This window comes from Leptidea sinapis, chromosome 3 (assembly GCF_905404315.1).
Source record: "Leptidea sinapis chromosome 3, ilLepSina1.1, whole genome shotgun sequence".
NCBI classification, from domain to species: Eukaryota; Metazoa; Arthropoda; class Insecta; order Lepidoptera; family Pieridae; genus Leptidea; species Leptidea sinapis.
The window spans coordinates 6648794-6671429 of NC_066267.1; the positions used below are offsets into that span (position 1 = coordinate 6648794).

At 35.4% G+C, this 22636-nt stretch overlaps 1 protein-coding gene across 1 annotated transcript in view; it reads right to left on the minus strand.

Moving 5' to 3' along the window:
• Positions 1-22636, minus strand: part of LOC126979403 (5-hydroxytryptamine receptor 2C) — a 141476-nt gene that overhangs the window by 13416 nt on the left and 105424 nt on the right. The window contains exons 4-6 of the mRNA XM_050828687.1: positions 21242-21371; positions 10109-10307; positions 4754-4877 (exon numbers count right to left, since the gene is read on the minus strand). Of these exons, the coding sequence (XP_050684644.1) occupies positions 4754-4877; positions 10109-10307; positions 21242-21371 (453 nt within the window). The remainder of the gene's footprint in view (positions 1-4753; positions 4878-10108; positions 10308-21241; positions 21372-22636) is intronic.

Genomic DNA, 22636 nt, shown 5'->3' on the forward strand with positions numbered 1-22636 from the left:
ATCGCCGTCCTAATAATTCAAAATATATATTTTTTTTTTGGAAAAGAAGGACAAACCAGTGGGAGGCTCCTTTGCACAGGATGCCGGCTATATTATGGGTACCACAACGGCGCCTAATTCTGTCGTGAAACAGTAATGTGTAAGCATTATTGTGTTTCGGTGTGAAGGTTGCCGCAGCTAGTGAAATTACTGGGGAAAATGACACTTAACATCTTATGTCTCAAGGTGACGAGCGCAGTTGTAGTGCCTCTCAGATTTTTGGGTTTTTCTAGAATCAAGAGTGTATCAATTACCATCAGCTGAACGTCCTGCTCGTCTCGTCCCCAATTCCCAAAAAATAAACGATTCTCTTGCCAGAATTTGACGAGTCAACATCTCCTGAGGATTGATTTGATCATTAATTGAAGACAATTATTAGCGGAATTAACATGCAAGGTAACACAAAAAATTTGGATTTATTATTATTATTAATTACTTTAAGGTAATTAAAAAAAAGACGAGTAATACAATATTAGTGTACTATCATTACTTCGGTCATTAATTATCTTTTAAATTGATTTCTTGTAAATCAAGATTTAACAAACATAGATTTACATGTTTTAGTTAATAATTTGAAGAACAATCAGATTTCAAATCAAGAAACTCTGTTAAGATATCAGAACTAATTACCCATGAAATTGCCGATAATCAATATTGACAAGTTTGGAGTTGGATCTTACAATTCAATTAACATTCACTCACTAAGCGATTGCATTAAGGATTACTTGTAACTGTTCATCTGCTAACCTCGTTTGACCTTTTCAATTCTTTTCACTTCTACAAAAAAGTTATGATTTGTGGCTTTCTTTTGATCAATTATGTACTATCAAAAAATTTAAACCGTGATTCACCTTAATGTAATTTTTATTTCTAATGAACAATCAGGTAGAAATTCGCTTGAACATACATTTCCTACGTAACCGTTATCATTTTATGAGACACTGACAGGTCATCAATTGTCATACAATCTTTTTCGAATATAAAACTATTTTTTTCATTATATCTTTGTCTTGAATCAATTTTGTTGATAGTACTAGTTGTTGCCCTCCAATGTCATCCACGTGGACGCTACCATCATTATCATCATCAGCCTGAAGACGTCTACAGATGGAAAAAGACCTCCCCCAAAGATCGCCATGATGATCGGTCCTGCGCTGCCCTCATACAACCTATTCCGGCGATCTTGACCAGATCGTTGGTCCATCTTGTGGGAGGCCTACCAACACTACATCTTGCGGTAGGTGGTCGCTGGTTGTGGTATCTGTCCATCGAGTTATGTGCCCTGCCCACTGCCACTGCAGTTTCACAATCATTTGGGCTATGTAGGTAACTTTTGTTCTCCTACGGATCTCCTACTTCTGATTCTAAGGGAAACTCCGAGCATAGCATCTGAGATTTCTGAGCCGCCCATAGTTGGCGACCACGTCTGCGTTCCGTATGTCATCACACACGACGCTATAAGGGAGTAAAAATACCATGCCTGCATCCAGCGTAATAATATGTTACCATTGTTATCCTAACCTGTTGAAAACTCATGCCAAATTTGAACAAAACTATTCAATATGTTTTTGTTTCTCCCGGACATTATTACAGATAAACGAAGTAATAGATAAAAAATCTATAACAACGCGAGACGAGACAGAAGTGAGAACTTAAAGATATCTAAGTTGAACTACTTAATATTCTAATTGTTTAACTTGAGAAAAGCTTAGTGTATTACTTAAAATTGTATATCTTATATCTTTAAACGAGCAATTCTTGTATATATATATATATATATATAATCTGAATCTCGGAAACGGCTCCAACGATTTTCATAAAATTAAGTATACAGGGGATTTCGGGGGTGATAAATCGATCTAGCTAGGTTTCAATTTAAAAAAAATGGTTTTATTCATGTTTGAATGAGAAACAGCTACAATAACATTAGAATACAAAGGTAAATTTCGCCACTATATACAAGACTATTATAGCTCAGATGGGACATTGGGTGATCCGGAAAGCAGAAGACCCCGGTTCGAATCCAGATGTCCTATTAGTTTTTTTTTTGTTCAAGTTTTGTACATTCTTAAAAATCCGAGCAAGGCTCGGTCGTCCGGATATTTAACATGATAATGTAAGGAAATGCTATTTAGTTATAAAATATTTTATTGAATCCTATAAAAGTAACAATTAGTTAGAGTGAGAAAAGAGGAATATGCCTACCTCTGTCACATGCGTGAGAGAAACTGAAGCCAGAGAGACTAGCACCGTAACGCGTTACGTTACGAACCTCTCATAAGAAGCTATCACTACAAAAGTACTTTTTTTTGGATTTGGTAATTTTTTACACAGAAAGCTTTTAAAAATATTTAATGTAAAGTTTATATTTTGTTCCAATTTTATTATATGAGTATTATATTGTGTATGTATATAAGTGTTGTACATAATAATTTATTTAAATTGAAATGTCAATGAGGTTCTATACACATATAAGGACATATCATTTGCAGCCTGATAACGGAACGGCAAAAGTGTGCTTGAAGACAATGTAAGCACACTTTCCCCACAGTCGCGTGTCAACTGTCACTGTCCGAATCAGGTCTAAGTGGAACATAGGTAACCTAAATTCAATAAATGTTTTACATTTCTGCTAATCAAACCAGAATATTTGAAGCAACTGGAGTAAATGCGGCAATGAATAGGTGTTATAACAGTCTCAGCTTATTTAGGTGTAATTTATGGCAAGTTCTATATTTTGGCTTTGTTTTAACACGACGTGAATTGTCTCTATGTATAGGACGTCATTGTGAAATACGAACAAGAACTTCTGAAATAAAAAAAAAATAATATAATTTTAAATATAAATAAATATATTTTTACATAAAACATAGAATGAACGATACAATATTGGCACTGAAAAGCGTTTGTACAAAGATTCTCAAACGAAACATTTTTAAAGCACAAAATATGTTCTTTATCTGCTGTTGTTTGTAGTATTTTCAACACAGAAAAGTGCAAATGACAGTTGCTACTGTTAACGTCGGAGTCCTTTGTTAGTTGTTACGTGTAATGACGGGTGTCAACCCTTATTACTTTGTTTTTTTTTTTTGCAAATTAATAAAACAATAATGCTTTGGCCAGAATGTTTAAATTATAACCTGTTTTAAATTACATAATAAAGTACGAAAACGGGTTATTTTTTGCAATCTGGCTCATTTATAGTTGGTACTATAATAATATTGTTGGTTTTTTTTTTATGAAAATAAGGGACGAGACGAGCAGGACGTCGATGGTAATTGATACGCCCGGCCCATGACAATGCAATGCCGCTTAGGATTATTCCAAAACCCAAAAATTCTGAGCTGCACTATAACTGCGTGCGTCACCTTGAGACATAAGTTGTCAAGTCTCATTTGGCCAGAAATAATAAGTAAGCTAGTGCTACGGAGCCCTTCAAACCGAAATACAATAATGCTTACACATTACTGCTTCACGGCAGAAATAGGCGCCGTTGTGGTACCCATAATCTAGCCGGCATCCTGTGCAAAGGACCTACCTAACCCGATAGATGCTGATCTGTCAATAGAAAAGAAATATGACGTAAGAAATATAACGTAATATTCGGGAATAGTGTAGTCTAAAACCATCAGAAATGTGTGGTATTATTTAATTAGTGAAAAATAAAAGAAAATCGTATTCCTGTATGATCATCAGCCTTCAACTACCGTTCCTTGTTTATAGCAGTCAAGACGGTGAGGAAAGGGAAGTGTCGCAAGCAATGATATGGTTTAAAAGAGTCTAATATCTAACTTATTTAAAATAATAAGAATTAATATTGTATTTGTGTAATCAGTTTTTACATTACCGATTTAAAATTGTCAATTCTTAAAGGACAAATGATTTGAGTTTTCTTTAGTGTTAATTCCGCCATATTTGTCTTTAAACAATTCGACACGTGTTTCGCCTTTACACGAGGCATCCTCAGGACGTGATGTCTCGCCAAAATGTGGCACGTGACTGGAATCATTTGTATAATTATGGATTTCCGCAAAGTAACGCCTACATCAAAAAATTTTTTAAAGTTTTAAAATGGATGTAGAATGTTATCCTATATTATATGTTACACAATTCCATATTATATTTTATGTATATATTTTTATTGTTTTTCAAAGAGCTTAGACAGCATTTTCGTTGAAAGCTCTCAGACGCCTTATTATTTCCGACACCTCCAACAAATATCGATACCTAATTTAAACATTAATGTATACAAAAACTTAACAATTCATATCTTAACCTCACCTTCCTCGAAAACCACACTATCCAATGGTGAAAACAGCATTTACAATAGGCGCAAGTTTAAAAGCATACTTAAAAACACATAATTATTGTTTATTTAATTGTATTAAAATGTTATAAATCATATGCTTTCGTGTTAAAACCTTTGAACTCAACAGCTCCTGAAGATGCCTTGTGAAGAGGTAAAACACATTTCTATATGATTTATGGAAAAAATTTAAACAGTATTGCATTTTTTAACATTATTTTATTTTTTAGCATTTGAATTGAAATTTAAAATCGTCTATAATATTTATGAATTCAATGAGTTATAAATGAATTTGTAACGTATATTTTATTTTGAAAAATAATAATATTATTAATTTGTTCCCACTGGTAACTTAATACAAATTATTTGTTTCGTTTGAGAATCAGTTCATCAATTCTAATTGTTTACCTGGAGTCTTGAAGCCATAGGTCTCTGGTGTCTATTGGTGGAAGTTCAGTGTCGGTCGAAGCTGCCGAATGTTGAGGAGTCCCACCACGAGGACTAAGGAATCGTCTCCACGTGCATCGCCGTTCTGCATCAATGATATAAACAATGTGAAGCTTCAGAAGGTGAAGAAAATTAATTTAAAGATAAAACAATATACGAAGCAGAATTTTTAATTAGTATCTTGTACACAAATAAAACTGATAATAAAATTTTATGAACGATCCGGGACTCGAACCCGTGACCTCTCGCGTTCCGTGTGAGCGCTCTTTCCAACTGAACCAACCGTTCGAGAGATGTATCGCCGATAAATTGTGTATGCTTTGTCCAACTCACAGGTTGTGGCTTCATCTACAGAATCTACTTTACAGTTGATAACCTGCTCAACTCCAATACTTTGAAAAATATTAGGAAATGACTTGAGATGTCGCTCTTGCGACATCTTCATTCATCTTCATTTCTGGGATTAATTACACAAATAAAACAAAGTGAGTTATCACTTTAAAAACATAACAAATTGTCAAGTATATTGTATTTTAAACATTAATTAGTTAGCGTTAGTGCTAATTACATTCTTCAAATGAGTATAGAAACACTCAAGTAATATTAAAATAAAATTAGTTAAGAATAGTCTATTCAATTTAAATTTATTTTGTGACTCATATGTTCGAAGTAAATCCATCGAACAGCATTATATTACAAATATTGCTTAGTAGATAATATTAATTAGTCATAACCATGTGTTGTCTTTAGTAAGGCAGTCCGCGAGTAACCATTGATCGGTCCGGTCCTAGTTACCATTAACCATTACAGGACTAGTCCGAGTAACCATTTTAACACAAATAGAACCATTAATTATAGTTATTTACCATGTGTCATAGATTAATTTAGTATCTTAAGTAAATAAATACTTTTGCCATAAAACCAATACATATATATCTACCCCTAAGTGCACCCCTTTTCAAATATTTTATAAAAGCAAATATGGTTAAAGAAATAGTTAATTCAGAAAAACTATTCTAACTGCTGTAAGACAAACAATTCTTCCATTACCGCATACGACAGCACTGGTGATGCCGTATACACGTGCCATGCAGGTCTCTCTCGGGAAATCGTCGACCAGTGCCGGGTGAAACTTGTGTCTTCTATCCTTGAACCTTGTCCAACTTAACCCCCAGAAGACTCAAGTTTGCGCGTTTATCACTAAAAAAAACCCCATTTGTCGTATCACCGCTCTTCGACAACACTTCCCTTAAAGCCTCGCCTAGTATCGGAATACTGGGTCTTGAAATCTCGAGCGATTTCCAATTTCGTGGCCATCTGGAGGGCAAAGCCAAATTGGTTTCAAAGAAACTGGGCGTCATTAATCGAGCACGGCAATACTTCAAGCCGGCCCACATTCTAGCGCTCTACAAAGCGCAGGTCCGGCCACACATGGAGTATTGCTGTCATCTCTGGTCTGGCGCACCCCAGTATCAGCTCGATCCATTTGAGTTAGGGTGTAACGTAGAGCAGTTTGAATTGTCGGTGTCGGCTGGTGTTGCAAGAGATTGTGGGCGGCGGTGATCACTTAACAACAGGTGACCCGTACGCTCGTTTGTCCTTCTATTCCAAAAAAAAAAAATACATAAACATAGACGGTGTTATTAAAAATAATTTATTAAAACATGGCTTAAACACGTGTTTTGTTAGACAGTGACCTAACAATAACCACGTCTAAAATGGAGTTTATCTTTCTCTATATATAAACACTGTTTAGCTTGTGTTTAACTAAAACGTCATTAAGCACAACATTAACTGAAGTGTACAGGAAGAAATAAAGGAACAGAATCAATTTTTGACAGCTGACAGCTATCTGTCATCACATAATCTAATGGCCGTTTTCAATAACCTATCTATCCTTAGTTTAACTTTCTAGAGGTAGACAAATCTGTCCTTTTACGCTTACTTACATTTCAATAACCTATCGACATAAAGCATTGCAAGATCTTGTCATTAAACGGTGACAGCAATGTATCCGTAACTAGAGATACGTTATTGAAAACGGCAATAAATTTTCATTAAAAATTTGATCTATCCGTTAGACACACCTAAGACAAGCTTCGAAGTGTGTTTAAAAATAAGCGTGTCTAAAGATTGTTGAACGGTAAACCACAGAAAGACAGATTTGTAATAGAACTTTTTTAAGACAAGTGTTCAACACACGTTTAAACTTTTTTGTAGTAGTAGTATCACAAAGAATGTCTCACGTGATTAAATTGTAAATCTATAAAATATAAGACTAACCTAACTAAACCCATCCTTGGATTCACCATAATTTGAAAAGTAATACCATCTTATACGGAAACACGACCCAATTTTAATCAGACTTCAATTCAACAATAAATTCCCTTATCAAACATTCGGAAAAATCCCTTCTGTATAATGAAATTCGGCTGGATCCCCTTCATTTAAATCATAATTATAATGAAGATTTTTGATGATCGTGTTCAAAAAAGTATTCGAGGCTTCTGTAAGATCGCTTAAATCTAAATTAAGTTTTGCGAAGTCTTTGTAACACGGGGCAGAAATAATGAATCAGGTATTTATTTATTTTGTTTCATCTTACAAAAATGCGTTCTAGTTTTTCTTTAGCCTATATACCTACAGCCAAGGATCACAGACCAGGATAAACTAAAATTTATATTATTTATATACATTTCAAGAAGCGATCGTGCACAGGCCTCCATAAAAACAGACATTCAAAAAATCATTACGTAGTTAACATTCGTTTTGTTAAATCTGTTTTGTAGAATAGGCGTCCCTCTCATTGAGAGTAACATACTTATGTATAGTTTAAAATCTTATCTGGCAATCGAGACAAAGTATTATTAATTGTTGATATCGGGAAGTTGACGCAACTCCAATTAACCTTACATCATTTGCAAACAAGTGGAAATTATCCAGGTTTTTGACCTTTTTTTCTATGAAAATAAGAGACGAGACGAGCAGGACGTTCAGCTGATGGTAATTGAAACACTTACCATTACAAGGCAGCGCCGCTCAAGATTATTGAAAAACCCAAAAATTCTGAGCAGCACTACAACTGCGCTCGTCACATTGAGACATAAGATGTTAAGTCTCATTTGCACAGTAATTTCACTAGCTACGGCGCCCTTCAGACCGAAACACAGTGATGCTTTCACATTACTGCTTCACGGAAGAAATAGGCGCCATTATGGTACCCATAATCTAGCCTGCATCCGGTGCAAAGGAGCTCCCACTGGTAAATGTTGTATTCGGGATTTAAAATATTTCTTCAAACTAAGTTTGAAAATAAATTTTAAAATATTTTCCCATAATTATAATATAGGTCATTATTATTTTTGTTTTATGGTCTCTGGGTTAGTCCTCGCTAATCTCATTAACTTCTTAACTACTTTGAACGAGCTATTCATGCTTGAGGTATTTTTATTTTTGGTCGGGTTCCAAAATAAAGAGGATTTGTCAAATAACTTGAATTAATACGACAAAACTAAAAATTGAGATATAATTTTCTAAAATGTACGATATATTTTTGCAAGGACACTAATATAACTGAAATGTGATTGTAGAAATTCGTAAGTCATCTAGTAAAACTGCTGAGGCGTGGCAAATGTTCAAAAGTCCCATTAATCTTTATTTTAAAGCCGTTTGCGAATCAAGTGAAGTTTAAGATGTCGTTTCCATTTGAAAATGGGGAACTGAACTTACAGTTTCAGCGTTTATTAAAACATATTGTCGATTAGCTTCAAATTATTTTAATAATACAAGAAGCTATTATATGACTTAATAATGATATTTATTCAAAACAAAACAATGCTTATTATTATATGATTAATTAGTTAGTATTATAGATATATAGAATATATATAGAAAGTGAATGAAGTGAATAACGAAGTCACAATAACGAAGTGTATCAAGAAAAATGGCGGCATATCCGCGTTCGATACCTAGGCTGATTCCTTGTCTGGAATGGCTGCCAGAGCTTGAGTTTCCAGTCATATTAATATGTTTATATGCTACTTTGTACAATCTTCGTGCCTCTGGGTGCATTGGGCCAAAGATGTAAGACTCATTGAGACCAACACAGTATGAAAACCCCGTTTTACTATGAACGACATGTCTGTACCATCGTTTCACTTAATAAATCAATGCATATGACGTAAATAATCTTTTGGATTACTTTGATTTCATATTTTTTTACCTTAAACGAAGCGTAACTAAACTAAAATACTAAGACACTGTCTGTCTGTCTGTCAATTCCTCTGTTTAATAGCGGATTATTATCAGCTGTCTAGCTAGTATCTCATAAAGCGCATTTGCTAAACAGCTAGAATTTTGAAGAGTAAATAACAAGCTAACAATATTTATCTATTTAGCATTTTGTAAATAGAATTTAAAGGACTTCCCTTTTTAGTTCGCAGTACCTGTGTTAGGGAAGACCTTTCTTTTCAACGGATAAGAATGCTTACATACCTATATAACAAAAACATAAATACTTAAATAAACTAATCTTAAGCATAAAATAAACTAACTAAAGATGGTTTCAATAATACTATACACTTGAAGGTAGTTTAATATCTGCGTGGCTCGCACTAAACTTGTAAACAATATACCTACATAAAAACACTTGTTGTCGTCTCAAGAATGCGCGATCACTGTTACTATGAACTATGGTAATTTGTAGTTTTACGAGTATTTAGTTAACAGAAAAACGATCAAAATACGGTCTTTAGTAACAATAAGCTATAAAAAATAACAAGTTGAGTTTGAAATATCAAAAAAAAATAATTTCATTTACGGAAGTATTAAAACAAACAAAAATAATTCAGCTGCATAATCTTAGCATAGATATTACTTTAGACTATTTTACTGTGTAAGATCTGTATAAAGATTTGGTAATGAGTGTGCATGATGTTAAGATACCAGTAACCAGTGGTAGGCTCCATTGCACAGGATGCCGGCTAGATTATGGGTACCACAATGGCGCCAATTCCTGCCGTGAAGCAGTAATGTATATTATTACGCGCCGTAGCTAGTGAAATTACTGGGCAAATGAGACTTAACAACTCATGTCTTAAGGTGACGAGCGCAGTTGTAGTGCCGCTCAGAATTTTTGGGTTTTTCAAAAATCCTGATCGGCACTGCATTGTAATGGGCACGCAATTACCATAAGCTGAACGTCCTGCTCGTCTTGTCCCTAATTTTCATAAAAAAAATATTAAGACACACGATTACGCCGGTAATTAAATGACCCCCAGGACTCAACAAACCCCAGGACAAACATGCAATAAATACCCATTGGGAGCGCACCAAGCCATCCAGCTGCCCATCCTTGGCCGAGACCCTTCCTCTGCCGTGCCAGGAGCTGCACCGTGAGAGCGTAGGTTAACAGCATCACACCGAGGGGTATGTAGAACGATATAACAGACCCTATCGCCTTGTAAAGTGGATCTGGTATCTGACAGGAACCACCAATTAATACAGACTCTTCATTCTGCAAAGAGAAAAACAATTGACAGTGAATTAATGAGAAAGACACGTACTTAGTTTTGGATGGTTAATGGGAGGAAAACTAGCGTACATATGGGTCATGGGTTTCGTTCATAAATTATTTAATATTTAAAATGCTTTTAACTTTGAACAGGATTCATATATTGGATGTAACACATTACAAACTAATTTGTTTTGTATATTACACACCACCACTACATCCACTGGAATTTCGTGTCTCTAAAAGATTATTTCTGTGTGCGGACATAAACACACACCCACACTCATGCACACACACAAACAAAAGCACACACATACATATACTTGCAAGGGTAATAAGATTTTTTTTTTTAAATATTACATTTTATAAAAAAAGATAGCTTAAGTAGGTAATCGGGGAGCTACAATACATCCACTCCCACTCAACACCTTAGGGAGGAGGGGATGGCTGAAAAACAGCACTGCATGGAAACATAAATCCATGCTTCCATGTCAGGTGAAGCTGAGCCTTTTCCTTTTGCCTATTGTTTTATCGCGTAGCCTAATTATTCATTTTATATTTGTAATGTTTTGTATGGCAATGAAGAATTTATTTATTACAGCAATTATAAAATACCCTATCGATTGCAATGAGTGGGCCATTGAGTTTCTTATATGTTCTTCTCAGGAGCTCTACTTTTTCCGGACATATGGTAGATTCAATAATTCAAAAGCGCTTAGTTTAAGCCTAAATTAATTAAATTTATTTGACTTTGAACTGGCCGTCCTATCCTAATTTGTCCTATAAATTATCAGAACCACAGTAATCACGTAATAGTAATGCATAGAAAAACATCTGATCACCATAGAGTTATGGTAAACACAGTCCTATCACTATTGATATGATCTCTATGTGTGGTGATGGTAATTTATAGGAAATAGTGAGGTAATGCATATTTATAAAGTTTAAAAAAACATTAATTCGAAAGCAGAAAGCACATTGGTACGTGAAAAGCTAGGATCCAACCACACAGTGATGAGAATCAAAGGTTCAACTTTTTTTTCATTAATGAAATAAATATTAATACTCGTAGTTCTAATTTTTTTAACTATGTTATTTCAAATGTCTTGCTTATTACTTGGTACTTATTGGCAGATGTATTGTACCCTATAGAGAATTTTCGCGCCAATCTGTGAAATACTCGTATATTCTCCTGATATTAAAATGGAATTGGATGATAAAGAGAATTTAATAGCTGTAATTGAATTTCATAAATTACTGGGCAAATGAGACTTAACATCTTACGTCTCAAGGTGTGCACTGCAACGGGCAGGGCGTATCAATTACCATTAGCTGAACGTCCTGCTCGTCTCATCCCTTATCTTCATAAAAAAGTAGGTTTCGAGCCAAATTCAATTTAAGCCTAAATCCTTCTAGTATTAGTACAATTATTTATTCGGCGGAAGGTGTTCGTACTAGATATGCGATAAAAGCAGCGAAGGAACGAATTCGAAGAACGAGCATGTAGAATAATGTTAAGCATTTTAAAAGATTACTTAGGACTTGGGGATTATAAAAAAAGACTGGTTATTATTAAACCGATAAAAATTAATACGGTGGTAAAATTTTAATAACTTCTCCAATAGTGCAACAAGGGAAGTCACAGAAATACTTTTATTTCTGACGACCGTATTTTTACTATCCAGAAGGATCTTAAGAATTTGCATTTAAAGTGTTTACTAAATTTAGAAGTTGTTTCTTCCTTAATTCTTCTTTCCATCTTCTTTCCACTTCATCCTTTTGTGTACGCTGTTCCCTGTACGAAGTGGGAATTATCCGACTTCAGTGATATTTTGATGAGGTGTCAGCATTCAGGAAATTACTGTGCCATAGTTTAAAAAGTGTTTGTTGTAACTGATATCCAGCCTCAACGTTTTAAGGGCTGTATACAAATACAAATGCGAAAGAGAAAAGATCTTCAATTGCAACAATATTTATCAAGATTACCAAGAATTAAATCAAACTATTTTTTCAAACAATCTGTTTTTATTCTTCATCACCAGCAATTGGTAGACAATTTGTTATGAAATTACATTGTTGTGCAGCGTTTTTTGAATTGAGATTGATAACAAAAATGAGACAGTAAAATGACGACGTACAAAAAATTAAAACGTTAGTATCACGTTGGACTAAGTTTGTGTAGGTAACACTATTGTTGGTAAATAATCAGTTCTAATCATAGATAATTTATTGGAAAAACTCTAACCTTAATTTGATTCATTATTCACCTTCCGAGCGGAAATCTTATTTGGATTGCCGACAAATTCAATTTTCAAAGTTTGCTCATATAACTTGCAGCATGTGAAAATAGTTTATGCGGTCATTAGTTATTCCAGATTTGAGTTTGATCGATCTATGTTTGCATGTTTACTTGTATGTTATCGAGCATCCCGCAGGCAAGCTGTGGCACTTTAATTACGTTACGGGAAAGGCTCCCAGCTTGAAGCAATGTTTTTTTTAAATATTAATTTATTTAAAGAGAGTTTGATCGAAGAGTGAACATACCACCCTCACACTGTGACAGGTAACAAATAAAACACAAATTTGTATCACTGGGACACCACGGTGACACAACCAGTCGCCGCTACCAACAAAATATATACAGCTCTAATAGAGAGTAACTCATCTGATGTCCGCTTGATTGTGCAACCAATTTGGTGGCACGACCAGCTCGGACGCGTCATGACTCTGATGTCTGTATGGTGTGTAGTTTGGTAGTTACGGTGGCAAGACTTACTGCGATTTCTCTCGTCAGGACTAACTGACCAGTTTAAAAAAAACGCTAAACTCTATATGTTAATCAAACGAAGACTGAATACAGAATGGCTAGTTTTAAGGAAACTTACTTTTAATGTCAATTTAAACAATGGGTGTTATGTAACTTATTTCATAAAGATTGAAACACATAATGTAAAGAACTAGCTCTGAATAAGAATCGTACGTCCACATTATCCAGAAAATGTATACATTCATATTTTAGCCACATAATTCTCACAGACGACTAAAGTTTGGAAACTAATTGTGGTTAGAAATACCGAAGGCAAAATATGGCGTGATCGTTGTCCAACAAGATGGACCAACCAATTTAAGGATTGTCATCCAAATTTCCGTAAGAAACGCGCTGGACTGGTGGAGGCACATTATCCACTCCAGATACAGCACTAATGATGACCAAGATCCTCAGACATGAGGGACGGACTCCAAAGAGAGAGACATTAGCAATATTTATTTCAGAACATTCTAGATGTATTACGCAATTACATAAGTGAATTTGCTAGAAACTGTCGACTTTAACTTTTATTGCCTACTACTCGGCTAAGTCGAGTTAATAAGTTACGACAAGATCCCAGAAAATGTTCAAAACAAAAGTATTTCGATATTCAAAATAATTGTTACAAAACGTTTGTGTGGTAAAGGTAATTGGGAACGGAGCGACCGCCTTCAGGCTATTAAATAATAGGTTTAATTGTACGATATTACTTTTTGATGTATATGTATGACTTATAGGTCTTACTTTGGCTGACAAAGCATACATCTTGTAGTGGGTGAACACCCTTAACTCGCTCGTCGCTTTAAAACACAAGATGTCAAATGTTAGCGGCCTAGTAATTTACCCAAAACACATAAGTGTTTGCACAAAACTACTTCAAAGAAATAGGCCCTGTGGCGTTCTATCACTTAAAGCACGTAGGGATATAATCAGCTTAATTAAAATAGTAAGAAGTGTGATGAACTGTTTCTTTAGAACTGACCATGGTCTGTCTGGCAGCTTCAAGTAGAATGTTAAGTCAACAGCCAATCTTTGCTGCAGCATTTGGTAGCACGAATTATAGAAGAAAAACATTTATTGTAAGAGCTATGCAGTCAAATAATCAATTTAACAAATTATCAAAATAGACTCTTAATTCCCTTCTGTGGAACTGCACCTTTTAGTAGAAATTGTTACACAATTTCTGAAACTAGAAAGAATCGATTAAGCGACATTGTTCCCGGTAGAATCCGTGTTACCACAATAAAGTAGAGGCACTTTTAGATATCCAACAGTTGACTCAGTTACTGGGTCACGTTTAGAGATTTTCATTTTATGATGGCATTGAACGTACCAGGTGCACTTCGCTTTGTACTCACAACTTCATATTAATGTTGCATCGGTTATAATTAGATTATGGGTACCACAACGGCGCCTATTTCTGCCGTGAATCGGTAATGTTTAAGCATTACTGTGTTTTGGTCTGAAGGGCACCCTAGCTAGTGATATTACTTGGCAAATGAGACTTAACATCTTATGTCTCAAGGTGACGAGCGCAGTTGTAGTGCCGCTCAGAATGCTGTTATTGGCAGGGCGTATCAATTACCATCAGCTGAACGTCATGCACGTCTCGTCCCTTATTTTCATAAAAAAAATACTTTCGATAATGGGGATAATTTACAAACAAACAGTGATACTGTTACTCATTCGGTTTTTTATCAGAATGAGTTTTTTTTGCGTACGATTCATTATCATCATCAGCTAGAAAACGTCCACTGGTGGACAACGGCCTCTCCCTAAGATCTCCACGACGATCGGTCCTGCGCTGCCCGAATCCAATTCTTTCCGGCGATCCTGACCAGATCGTCGGTCCATCTTGTGGGGGGATATATATCCATCTTGTCCATCGACTACGCTTAAGTATTAGATATAGAACAAAATTTTCATTTTTTATTTTTAATAGTACTGTAGTAGTACTGCGGTAGTAATGTAGTACACTAACTAATTTGTTTGAATATAAGTAGACCTACTAAACGTGCTGATTATGAGAGACAGCACCGTACAAATGAAACCAACGAAATCAGGGAGAAACAGTCTCAATAGAGGAAATCTACCTTGAGAACAGTTTCAAAAGGGACTGTGTGAAGAGCGCAAAAATAGATAGAATGTTTGAGTCATGTTGCAATGCAGCAACGAACGTAATAACCCTTTTATGGATGCTGTTATATAAACACTCACACTTTCAAACTGGTACAGGACAGTACATTGACAGAAATAGGTGTGTTAGCATTTTTCTCATTGGCACGCTGGTAAGTATAAACTACTCATTAACTTCTAAAAAGATTAAGTAAAACTGAAAATGTTAGAAATATTAAATTACGTAGAGACGTCACTTAATTGTGTGTCTTCTATAGCATTTATCACACGGAGTGTTCCGAAGAGCTGTTGCTCATGATTCCTACTACCGAATTCCACCTTCGACACGCCACAAGTTAGGATATCAAATTCAAATTCAAATTCAAATATTTTTATTCAAAATAGGATGTGACATCACTTATTGAAAGTCAAAAACTACCACCCATTCCAAAATGAATGCCTCAGACCTGAGAAGAATGGGCGCAACAAACTCAGCGGGCTTTTTTTTTCATCTCGAGTTATGCCAAGAAATATAGCAGATTCCACCGGTTCTATCACCTCTCCGTTTAACAAAACATTTGCATTTACATTTTTGACATTTGGTACGGTAAATTTAATGTATTTAGTTTTCTTGCTATTTAACAATTGGTTATTAGCGCTAAACCAGTACACGATGTCAGATAAAATATCGTTCACTTCGTCATACATAGCTTGGTTTCTTTTCACTTTGAAAATCAGTGAAGTGTCGTCCGCAAACAATACTACTTTATGTTTTTTCTCTATAAGATTAGGAAGATCATTTATATAGATAAGGAAGAGGAACGGTCCAAGAATAGACCCTTGTGGTACCCCCATACTGAGAAGAGTCCCAGGAGATCTCTTGCCATTCACGTCGACCCTCTGAATTCTATTGTTTAGATATGAAGTCAGAAGATCGAGCGCAGTTCCTTTTATGCCATAGTGGTATAGCTTCCTGACCAGCGTTGAATGTTGAACACAATCAAAAGCCCTAGATAAATCACAGAAGATGCCAAGTGCATTCTGCGATTCTTCCCAAGCATCAAAAATATTCTTGATTAGCTCAACACTTGCATCCGTTGTTGAACGTCCCCTAGTAAACCAAATTGTTTCAAATGGAGTAACTTATGAGAGTTAAAGTATTACTTACTTTAACTCTACGCATTTGGCTTAAATTTATTTTTTCAAAAATTTTACTAAGGGTCGGCAAAACCGACACAGGACGATAGTTATTTGGGTCAGAAGAGCAACTTGACTTAAATATTGGTGTAATTTTACTATGTTTCAGAAGGTCAGGAAACACACCACGACTAATACAATTATTAAAGACTATGGTGTTAGTATATACGATATGGTGCTATGACATCAATTATAGAACTTATTATTTTAACAGAATTGCCCCATATATCAGCAGATTTTTTCATGTCGAGAGACTTAAAAGTTTTAATTATTTCTCCAGGGCTAACAAAACCAAAATTGAAAGTTTGTTGGCATTCTTTAACATTTTCCAGAAGAAGTGACTCAGCAACACTCGTGGAGGAGACTAGGTGTGATAGAAACTGGAATGTCAGAAAAAAAATTCTCAAAAGCAGAAGCAACTTCCTGCTGAGATTGAATTATAGTATTGTTTATTGATAAATTGTATTCAATGTTGCGGTATTCCACTCTTCCAGATTCCCAGTTAATCACATTCCAAGTCATTTTTATTTTATTCGGTGCATTTTTAATTATCTGTCTGATATGCATAGACTTTGCAATAGAACAAACACTTTTAAATAATTTAGAGTATTTTTTAACATCTCTCTCACTATATAGTTCATATAGCCTTTGTCTGCTCCTATGAATGCCAGCTATTGCCAAATCATTAAATGACAAGAGACCACCTGATTTGACTGTCTTTGAAGTAAATATAAAAGTAAACTCTGTTTTAATTATTTTAAATAGCATATCATACATTTCATTAGGATTTATATTATATTTCAATAAATCCAAATTTGTGAGTTTAACTGACACATTATCATCCCCATCATCAGGATGCGGTATTCAAGGAGCTTTCTTTCCACGTACTACAAAACTGTGGAATGAGCTTCCTAGTGCGGTGTTTCCAGGACGATACGACATGGATACCTTAAAAAAAGGTGCATACACTTTCCTTGAAGGCTGCCAACGCTCCTGTGATTCCTCTGGTGTTGCAAGAAAATGTGGGCGGCGTTGATCACTAAACACCAGGTGGCTTCTACTTTTTCCATAAAAAAAAAAAAAAAAACAATATAATATTAAGTAATTTTTATTATGATTATACATATTATTTTCATTAAAACACAATTGTGCATTTTGAGGTAACGAACCAGCTTCTAAAAAGTGCGTTTTTAAGCAAGTTAATTTTACCTAAATAGGCATTAAACACAGCTGTACTTAAGTTATGACAGTTACTTAATTTAAATAGGCCTTTTTGCAACAGCTTTCGTAATTTACGTTCAAAAATTATTAAAATCATTATAATGTTAGTCGTTTATTTTGGAAATTATGATCCCAATATCAAAAACATCACAGTATCAAATTAGGGTTATTATGCTTTTAAAGGAATAAATTCTTAAATCTAACAGAAGCGTTTGATGTTATTGTGCAAATGTTAATTTTTAGGGTTCCGCAGCCAAATGGCAAAAAACGCAATCCTTATAGATTCATGTCTGTCTGTTTGTCTGTCCGTCCGTATGTCACAGCCACTTTTTTCCGAAACAATAAGAACTATACTGTTGAATCTTGGTATGTTTTTTACACAAAAATTTTAAAAAGAACAGTAAATTTTGGGGGTTCCCCATACTTAGAACTGAAATTCAAAAAATTTTTTCATCAAACCCATACGTGTCATCTTACAAAATTTTTCATGAAAATTATTTGGATAGGTCTTCAAAACTGATAATGAGGTTTCTAATATCATTTTTTTCTAAACTGAAAAGTTTGCACGAGAGACACTTCCAAAGTGGTAAAATGTGTGTCTCCCTGTAACTTATAAATTAAGGGAATGATATCACTAAAAACATATATGATGCACATTACCATCCACTGAAAATTGGTTTGAGATCGAGACCTAGTAAGTTGTTTTTTTTAATACGTTTTTAATTACAAAGAAGCACAAGAACTTTTATATTATGTTACTTGCTGCTACGGAACCCTTCATGGGCGAGTCCGACTCGCACTTGGCCGCTTTTTTTCTAGAAAATCTTTAAAATAAAAAGGTAGTAAATACAAAGTCCTTGTACCCTGCAAGCAAGATAATATTATAGAGCTTGAGTAAAACATAAGAATTAGATGAAGGTTTTTACACAATAATTTAACATATTATACAAATTAAAAGAAATTAAGAACTGCTATTTCTATTTATTTAAATAAAAACTTGGTCAACATCATCATCATCAGCCGGAAGACGTCCATTGCCGGACAAAGGCGTCCCCCAAAGATCTTCACGACGATCGGTCCTGCGCTGCCCTCATCCAACGGGGAAATTCCTGCTAATCTTAACCAACGCGACCGAATGCCCCAACGTCTATCTGTCCATCGAGCTGCCTGCCCACTGCCACTTCAGTTTCGCAACCATCTGGGCTGAGTCGGTAACTGTGGTTTTCCTACGGATCTCCTCATTTCTGATTCGACCTCGCAGGGAAACTCCGAACATACCTCAAACTCAGTATTCAAAGTAAATTCAGGCCTTAAACCTATTTTAGTTCAAAGGTTGTGTACTGGTCACACACTTAAGAAAGGCAACAGCTAGATACATTAAAATAATTAACAAACATAATTAATTCAAGCTAATAATAATCTTCCACATGTAGACGTACATATGAATAAGTATAATATAATTATAACAAACAACACAAGTATAATAAAAAGTTATAAAATAAAACTTCATAAAATTATTAAATAAAACTTCTTGCATTCCCTTCGCCAGTTTAAAGCATGATAAAAAAGGAGTAATTTCACGACTTATGTTAATATGTTAATCACTGCTAAATTGTTATACCAAATGAGCTCTCATTGAATTAAACTGGAGCTAAAAGATCGATTTAATCCGTGTCACAAAAATGATTGTATGACTGCATAGCTCTTAAAATAAATGTGTTACTTGTATAATTCGTGCGACAGAATGGTACAGCAAAGATAGGCTGTTGTCTTCTACTAGGGACTGCCAGACAGACTTTGGTCAATATTATAAAACAGTGAATATGATTCACCGTTTTATTCACTGTGTTTTACTTCTTAGTATTTCGATTTAGGTAATTATAACAGAAATATCTCTTTTTTTATGAATATAAGGGACGAGAACAGGACGTTCAGCTGATGGTAATTGACACGCCCTATCCATTACAATGCAGTGCCACTCAGGATCCTTGAAAAACCCAAAAATTCTGAGCGTCACTACGATTGCGCTAGTCACCTTGAGACATAAGATGTTAAGTCTCATTTGCCCAGTAATCTCACTAGCTACGGCGCCCTTCAGACCGAAACACAGTAATGTTTACACATTACTGCTTTACGGCAGAAATAGGGGCCGTTGTGGTACCCATAATCTAGCCTCCACTCGCTACGAGTTTTAAGTGGCAAAGGGTCTAAGGCTTGCAGCGTTCTTCATAGTTTACATTAGGTATTATAAACTTAAAGCCTAGATATCGTGAAAATTATATTTACTAAGCGTTGCACTTATAAAAGTCAAAAAAATTACATTCCTACCATTTAACCACCACATCGGAAAACGCTCAGCTTTAATGAGAAAAACTCATTGCCACTCTTTAAAGTCAATAAAACAATACAGCTTTATCCTTAATACGCGTCCATTTTATTCTATTTTCATTCGCAAATCCATCCATTCACTTCGCAGCCATTTGTTTCTTGTTGCGTCTCTGTTTATTTATATAAGATGCGCTTAGTGCATGATGTTTATGTTACCGTCATATTGATGACAAACGGTAATGTGTTTGCAGTGTTTAAACATAATTATTAATCAAAACTGTTGAGCGTTTGTATACTAATTTATATTAGACTTTATCATAACTCAACAACAATTTGCGAGGATTTTGACTCATGCGATGTTATAATAAAACGAATGATAGATTAAGATTGTGAGTGCCATAGACTTAGGGCTATATTTCACAAGGACACTACGGTGACGCCACCGTGGTGTACGTAAGCTAACAAACTAAACACCATACAGACACCGGAGACATGACGCGTCCGAGCTGGTCGCGCCACCAAACGGACATCAGGTAAGTAACTCTCGATAGAGCTGTATACATTTAGTTGGTAGCATCGACTGGTTGCTCAACCAAACGGACATCAGGTGCGCAACTCTCGATAGAGTTGTATACAATTTGTTGTTAGCGGTGAGTGGTGATGCCACCGTGGTGTCCGTAAGCTAACAAACTATACACCATACAGACACCGTTATCATGACGCGTCCGAGCTGCTCGCGCCACCAAACGGACATCAGGTAAGTAACTCTCGATAGAGCTGTATACATTTTGTTGGTAGCGGCGACTGGTTGCGCCACCGTGGTGTCTCGGTGAAATATAGCCCTTGAATATACTAGCTATTAGATGACCTGACATCCCGATATCACGAGTCCAATTTTGCCTTGTCAATGTGCACGTTGGCTAGTGATTTGATGTTCAAAATACGAAGGAGCAAACGTCAAGCGTAGCTGACTGCTTACGACCTGTCAATCAAAATTGGATGCAATCAAAAAAGTTTCGCTTTCCTTTTGCTATCTTGCTGTATCCTCGTTTTTTCTAAAAATAATTTTAAATAGACCCCTTGTTTCTTCAAAGCCAATTTGATTTCCAGGTGACCAATTCCCCAACTGGCAATCACGTGTAATTTCAAAGCCTTCTAAGAACGGTGCTACAACGAAGGAATTTTTTGTGACTTGAATGTTGCGTGATATTTTATTAAGTGGAACGTGAAAATATACGATGAAATTAAGATCAACAAGGATGTGTACCTTCGAATACATTAAGCTAAGTGGCAGGCTCATGGCAGTAGACAGGATCCACACGAACATGATCTTGACGGTAACTCGCTTTCTTGTTTTGTTCCGACCAAACCTCATTGGATACCGAAGGGACAGATACCTGAAACATATACTTTATTAATGACACTTCATTTTTTTAACCAATAAAGCCAAAAATATATCCTTACAGAGTGACCTATTGGGATAGAGATTTGACTTAAATTTAAGTATTTAAATTTATATTATAAGCATACATCTTAGAGCTACTACGAACAATCTATACCGACTTATACTAGATAATTACTATTACTAGAACACCAACTATCCTAATTTTAGCTCTTTCAGTGAGCAAGTAAACAATTAAATTTCGTAAAGCGGCTGTTAAAGGCGTGTCTCGCATAGTATTGGTTCTCACTCGCGGAGTTACGAGCAGCTGCTGTCACCTTCCAGTGGGGCTGGATGACTCACCACACCACGCAAAATTTTCCATTAATATAAAACCAGGAGGCGTCCTAATTTTTAGTTTATCATACCCATTCAAACTAAGAACAATAAGAAATATTTAAACATTAGAAAGATTTTCAAATAAGTCGATTATGATTAGATTAAAATATTTAACTCTATTATTACGGGGAAGTGTACCAAGAACACTGGCAGTATTTCCGCGTTGTATAGCCAGACTGATCCTTTGATCGAAATAGTTCCCAGTAGCCCTATTAAAGCGCGTAGATATTGCTTTGTTCATTTCCCGCGCCTTTAGGCCTTCAATTAACTTTATTAATATTAAAATGCTGGAAAGTAGGTTGGTAGTTTACATTATGACTGAGCTCTAACTTCTAAATTTTCCTGTGTTTTGGAGATTAGTCAGGATTCAAAAATATCAGCGGTTGTTTCAAATATTTCGGGCACATTAATAGCAGAAGCAAAGATAGTCTAAGCTGATGGTGACGGGGAAGGTAGGAGAAAAGACCGAGAGGGTGAAATTCGAAGACCTGATCGGATCAAATTACCGAACACCTGGATATCCCTGTCACTAGCACTGCACCAGACCACAGATTGTAAGCGATGGAGGCGTGCTGTTGACAGTCTTCGGAGTCACGATCCTCAGCAATGAGGGGACGACTAAGAAGACGAGTTTTAGTACTCCGGTGAGTTATTGCATAGCTGTTTTTAGGAATGTGCGGCAAAACTAGGTATTGAGTGGAATATGTTGGTAATTAGCTAAGCTTTTACTTTTCAGTATATTTTTATACATTTTATTCAAAACCAGGCAGGTTAGGTGCAGATAAAAAATAATATTGCAAGCTTAATGGGTACTGACTACTATATGCACAATCTGAGTTATACGAGTAGTTTTAATAGTTTTTAGAAATAAAAATAAATGTT